Source organism: Monoraphidium neglectum, assembly GCF_000611645.1.
Source record: "Monoraphidium neglectum strain SAG 48.87 unplaced genomic scaffold scaffold02811, whole genome shotgun sequence".
NCBI classification, from domain to species: Eukaryota; Viridiplantae; Chlorophyta; class Chlorophyceae; order Sphaeropleales; family Selenastraceae; genus Monoraphidium; species Monoraphidium neglectum.
In genome coordinates, this window is record NW_014010817.1 from 1 (window position 1) to 6,060 (window position 6,060).

The following is a 6,060-nucleotide window of genomic DNA, read 5'->3' on the forward strand; positions in this document are numbered from 1 at the left end:
CACAAACAAATACGCACACGTACACATCCTGAGCCCATGCAGGTCCTGCGGCAAGTGTGTTGAGGTGGCGTGCGTCAACAAGAACTTTGGTGACAACTATGGCGGGCAGCTGCAGCGCAGCAACGCATGCTACGATCCCAGCCGCACCGTGGTGCTCAAGATCGTTGACAGGTGGGGCCCTGGGAGGGGTGGGCAGGCAGGAGCTGCTGCGCACGTGTGGCGGTGCAGCATATTGCTGCCAAAGCAAGCGTCGCAGTCAGTGCTGGTTGTGAGCATGCACCAAAACAGCCAACATCCAGCACCGCCATGCCGGGTGCACCTGCGAGGATGCTGTGTGCATCAAAGCTGCGCTAGTGCTTACCCCCCAACGTAATGCAGTTTTTTGGGCTCCTCATCTCGCTGGCAGCCCTTCTACCCACTTCGCTCCCTTCCCCCTCGCAGCTGCCCCTGTGTGCACGCGAATGCGTACAGCAACCGCCGGTGGTGCTGCGGCGACATAGCCCACCTGGACCTGGGCCGCGCCGTCTTCAGACAGCTCGCCTCTGAGAGCCAGGGTGTCATCGGCGCCAGGTGAGGGGGCCGCGGGTGCGGGATGCTTCAGGCGCGTTTGAAGAGGGAATGCAACCTGGCGCCAGTGTGGCCCACGCACATCAGCCGTGTGAGCGCACGATTTTCCCGGATTACTTGCCGGCCCCCATGTCCGCTCTTCCAGTCCGCTGCGCGCATCAACCTCCAGCTCAGCTGAGCAAGCTCGCTCGTGCCTACCTGGTTTGCTGCCACACTCTGATCCTGATCTCCTGCCCATCAGGTGGCGCGTGGTGGACTGCTCCCGGCTTGGCACCGTCAGCACCAACAACGACCCATCCGGCAACCAAGGTCCATCCAGCTGGCAGCTGCCAACATCCACCGCTGGGGATATCCCTTCCATCCCTGCCTGGGGCCACTTCTCCCGCATTAAGGGCGGCTCGACTTACATCAGCATCGGCGGAGCCAGCAGGCCGCAGAATGTGGCCAGCTCCCAGCGCGGCTGGGGCGGTCTGGCCCAGGGTTGGATGGGGCGCCTCTGGTGACCGCCTTTGTTCGGCTGTTTACTCATTTTGTTGCAGGTTTTGCAGCGTTTCACATGTGCTCTGGCTCGCATTGCTGAGTGGCGTACTTTGACTGTTTACTGTGCCCAGCTTTTCAAAGGTATTCTGGCCGCATTGAATAATTGGATCGCGATTCCACATGATTTTGGCTCATTCGATGGTTTGTCTCCCCATCACCAGTGGCCGACCACCTGGGACCGCCATGAGGACTCAACTGGCAAATGTGCTTGCTGACTGCTCCACTGCTATTTATAATTTGCAAGATCCTGTGCAGGTGCTTGCGATTCATGTACTGCATGCCTAACCTTTTGTTCCTGTCATCTTTGGTCTCATGTAATGAGGAGCTGCATGCAATGCGACGAAAACAGGCTTGACAAGGGCGGCAACAGGGTGCTTGCAGCTCACACCCCAAACCTGCCCTACTGCAGCCACACACGTTGACAGATGGCATGACACAAGAATCTGGTATAATGGGCCTTCCTTGTTCGGCTGCACCCATCAGGCACACATGTTGCACGAACTCTCTCGGCGAAAGGACCAGCCACTTGGCCACAGGCCAGCAGCGGGTGAGTTGACGCCAGCTCTGAGTGCCGGCAGCAGTGATAAGCTTTGGTCAGTGCGGCATCATTGGCAGCAATCACTTTCAATCCCACGATTGTGGTAAAATAGATTGACACATTACCAAGTACTGTAGCAGATCGTCGCCTCGATGTTGCGATCAGGACATCGCAGCTTGACGCAGCACACAGAGTTACATTATGCGGTTTTAGGCCCATGCAGCCGTCCCAGAAGCATCCCAGCTGCCAGCAGGGGCAGGCGCTGTGTGCGGGCGCGCACTGCGCATCCACATGCAGCGTCTTGGGTGCCGCCGCCGCACAGCGGGTACCACTTCGACGGCAGCAACAGGCGCTTTTTTGAGGGCTGGTATTGGAAGGTGCGGCTGCAGCGTCGCAGTCCCTGATTCGCCCACTCAATGAAGAGCGCTCAGAGCTGCCACCCATGCTTGCAAACGAGCCGCAGCTGCCTCCACGCTTCCAATCCCAGTCAGCCGTCGCATGCGCACCCTTCTCGCCAGACCGCCGGTCAGCAGCAAGCGCGCGGGCTCTCTCTCCCGAACCCCTGAACCGCCCGGATAGGTCACCCTGCCTGACAACGGCCAGAGCTTTGCGCTGATTTATTCGGTGGAGGACCCCGGCAACAGCGGCAGCGGTGTGCGCGGCGTAGGCGCCCAGGTGGGGACCCCAACCACCGCCGCACCCTGGGAACGGCCGTCGTCCCTGCCCCTGCACTGCATATTTCAGGAGAAAACTGCACACTACACTCCGCCCTGCGTCGCCCAGAGCCTGCAGGCTCGTGCAACTAATGCAGCCGATGCCGGTTCGGTTGCATAGCGGGCGGTCGCAGCCAGAGACGCCCAGGCCTCAATCCGTCTGGCCTAACTTCGTGCGCAAGTGCGCCTTACTTGCAAACAAGAATTAATTGTTGGTACTGTGCAATTTGGATTAACACGCAGGTGATGGGCGCCGACGATGGATACATCTGCCAGTTCAGCCGCGACACCTCCCACTTTTGGGGCGCCCGCAACGGCCTGGAGCTGGGGGCATGCTTCAAGCCCGCGCCTGCGGTGCAGCGGCAGGCGGTGCCGCGGAGGGTCGCGTCCCAGGTGCGGGCGGGCGTGCGGCGGCCTGGCCAGGCAGATGCTTCTGTCCAGGGAGCTTGCGAGCCGGACCCCCCACGAGCCAGCCGCAGCAGCACGGCGTGGCTCATCAGGCGCCAATGTCGTGTTTCCTTACCTCTACCTTGGCATGCATATCCAGACATACAATGTCAGCAGAGACGCCATCGCCCCCGCCTCTGCGCTCTTGTTTCAGGCTGAGTTTGATGCATCTGTCGAGCTCGGCTTTCAAGCCAGCGCCACCTGGCAGCAGGGCGCCATCATCGCCTCCGAGGCCGGTGCCGCCGGAGCCCCCATGTCCACGGTCCAGAACTGCTCTTGGGCGTTCAAGATCAACCCCCTCACCGGCTGGGGCGACGCGGCCGGCGGCGCAGTGAAGAGCGGCAAGGCGACGGCCGGTTGGCTGAGCGTGCTCAGCGTGTTCGAGCCGCACTGGCAGGTGCGGGGTTCAGGATTGAGGAAAGGCATCGTACCTGGCCCGGCTCTTGTTGAGCGCCGTAACGGCGGACGCCTCGGCGGGCTCATAGCGCGCGGGTCGTTGCAGCTGCGGGCGGCTCACCAGAGGGCTCGCTGCAGGCGGCAGGGCGGACACGGTGTGGCAGGGACTGCCGCAGCAGTGATGGGATTCAGGTGCAAGTCCCCTGACACAATGTCCTACTGCACTTGGCTTTAAACCTGCAAGGTGTTTAGGCAGAGGCAACAGGGCAAAAAACGATGCGCTCCCGCCAAGTAAAACGCCCCCAAAGCAGCAGCCCTGATTGCCTTTTTGTCACCGCCCTGTACCACCCCAGGTGCTGATGTCACACGGCACCGCCGACGGCTGGGTGCAGTGGGGCGACACCCGCTACGAGCTCAAGGGGGCGCAAGCGTACGCCGAGAAGAACTGGGGCGGTGGCTTCCCCTCCAAATGGATTTGGGTGCAGTGCAACACCTTTGACGGGTGCGCCGACCTGGTTTCAGGGGCCGGTGTCCATGCTGGCTGCCTTCGTTCTAGCTCGTGCTTGCGCGAGGGTCTGCGCCCATGCGAGCAGGGTGCAGCGAGGCCGAGGGTACACCTTCCAGCGCCGCTTGCATGGCAGCCGCTTGCATTGGGGAGTGGATCGGCCTGCCGACATCTGAAGGGCCCCAAAGGCTCACCGCCTCCGCCGTCCCCATGGCCCCCCACTCACGCGCACCCCCGTACGCACATGCGCCTGTGCACGCCGCTCGGCCCTGCACGCCGCGCCAACCGCGCCCGCAGCATGCCCGGCCTGAGCGTAACTGCCGTCGGCGCGCGGCGCGGGTTGCTCGGGGTCCCCGGCCTGGAGGAGGACGTGGGTATGATCGGGGTGCACCTGCCCAGCGGCAGGTTTCTGGAGCTGACGCCCTGGACTGGGGAGGTGGACTGGAGCGCGGACGAGTGGGGGCGGTGGCAGCTGAGAGCGCGGGGGCAGGGGCACGAGGCGGTGGTGGAGGCCACGTGCGCGCCAACGGCGGGGACGGTGCTCAGGTGTGCGGTCATGTGTGCATAAGTGGGTGGGGTGTGGGTGCGTGGGGGGGAAGCTCACGCGCACGTGCACCAGTGCACGCAGGTGCGTGGGCAGGAGCATTGCGCTGCAAGGATCGTGCGGGCAAGTGAGCCTGTCGGTCTGTCTGGTTGCTTGTGTAGCCATTTTAGGTCACACTCACATACGCGCGCCTGCCCGTGCTGGAGTGGCTGTCCCAGATCTTTGGCCGAGCCGGCGTCCCAACGCTGCCCCTCCTCCATCCTTGTGCGCCCCCAGGGCGCCGACCGCGACGTCGGGCCTGGCGCCCCACTGCAAGGACACGTTCTTCGGCAGCTGCAGGCTGCGCGTGTGGCAGGTCGACAGCGCGGGCCGCCGCAGCGCGTCGCCGCTCGTGGACGCCACCAGCACCACTGCAGCGCTTGAGGTGCGCGCTCGCGCGCTTCCCCGTTCCGCGGCACGCTGCAGGCCTCAGGGGGACAGCTTTTGACTAGCGGGGGCTTCAGTTTCGCAGGAAACCCCATCCGCTTTCTGCCCAGGGCACCGGACGCGCGTCGCGCATCCAGCGCCGCGCCCGTGCACATGGGGACATCATAATCAGCACAACCGCCCCTCCCCGCCCTGCCTGGTCCTGCGCCCTCCCCCTGCCATATGAAACCCCAACCCCCGCGTCATCCTCCCCCAATAGGTCGGCGGTGGGCCCTGGTGGACCGCTTGGTCAGCGCGCGCAGACATGAAGGAGCCCTTCAGGTCGCTGGTGCAGCTGCCCATCGACGTCGGCGCCATCGCGCAGGCCGCGCCGCAGCCGCTGAAGCCGCCGGGGCTGTGAGGAGCGCGCCCGTGCTTTCGCGCGCGCCGGGACGGGCGGTCGGGGTGCGCGCGTTGCCGTCCGGCTGGTGATTCCTCACTGGCTTGGGTCTTCATGCGTGCGTCTGCCAGTCTTATTATTGTTTGGTGGTGATAGCGCGTGACCGTCAACGTCGTCCTGGCCACTTTGCTGCTGTGAAAATTTTGCACTGCGCTTTCATCGTGACGTCAGCATAGCGACCAAATCGATCGACCTGCACCGGGTTTGCCTTCAAATCAAAAAGCATGATGTGAACAAGTGCTCTGTGACCGCAAGCTCAGCTGCCCAGTCTGGGGCCACCTGTGCGCAGCAGTGATGGTCGGCTTACGAGCTGTGGCACAGATGTTTTCAGCCGCCGACATGTCATATGTCCCTCCACACCTGGTCGACGTATCCGAAGGTGCGCTAATTTCTACAATGCTCATACCATCAACTCCGTCTTTGGGTGCGCAAGATGTTATCCAGGCCGCTGAGGAGAAGCGACCAACGACGTTGAAAAGTGAGATCAGATTCGGGTCACGAAACAGTCTTTGTACGCCGAATCAATCGGAGCTAGGCATTAACCTCAAAGATTTTAACGCTGGTTTGCACGTGCACACGCCCAGACAAGACTGCCCTGTCATACGGATAGCAAACTTGTGGCTCGCACTGATATGATAATTTGAACGATTGAAGCATCTATAGGTTACGATCAGCGTACCTACTCGCAGCGTGCTTGTGTGGGGTGACAGTGGGTGGGCCCGGTCACACTCCCCGACACTGTTCACTCGCCCCCTTGGCGGTTTAGCGTGTCCCAGCGCACGCCATGACATCATATCCGTCGTTGACATGGAGCTGGACGGCTTGGGCGGCAGCGCTGGCGCTGGCGTGGGTTGCGGTGGAGGCGGTAGGCACCTGTCCAGCTCGAGCTGTGGGACGTCATGCGACGCCCTCCATGTGCCCGCTGCGCGAGCCGCCCGCCCCGCC

At 62.7% G+C, this 6,060-nt stretch overlaps 2 protein-coding genes across 2 annotated transcripts in view; both read left to right on the plus strand.

The window, feature by feature from the left end:
* Positions 1–1,596: 1,596 nt before the first annotated feature.
* On the plus strand, positions 1,597–5,076 carry MNEG_11580 (hypothetical protein; the record flags this gene model as incomplete). Its single annotated transcript, XM_014039947.1, has 9 exons — positions 1,597–1,654; positions 1,943–2,022; positions 2,225–2,320; positions 2,602–2,751; positions 2,960–3,202; positions 3,555–3,703; positions 4,004–4,252; positions 4,527–4,674; positions 4,936–5,076. The coding sequence occupies 9 exons, from the start codon at positions 1,597–1,599 to the stop codon at positions 5,074–5,076; spliced, it is 1,314 nt and encodes a 437-aa protein (XP_013895401.1).
* An 823-nt stretch (positions 5,077–5,899) lies between these two features.
* Positions 5,900–6,060, plus strand: part of MNEG_11581 (hypothetical protein) — a gene marked incomplete at both ends in the record, with an annotated part of 2,115 nt that continues 1,954 nt past the window's right edge. The window contains one exon of the mRNA XM_014039948.1: positions 5,900–5,980. Within this exon, the coding sequence (XP_013895402.1) occupies positions 5,900–5,980 (81 nt within the window). The remainder of the gene's footprint in view (positions 5,981–6,060) is intronic.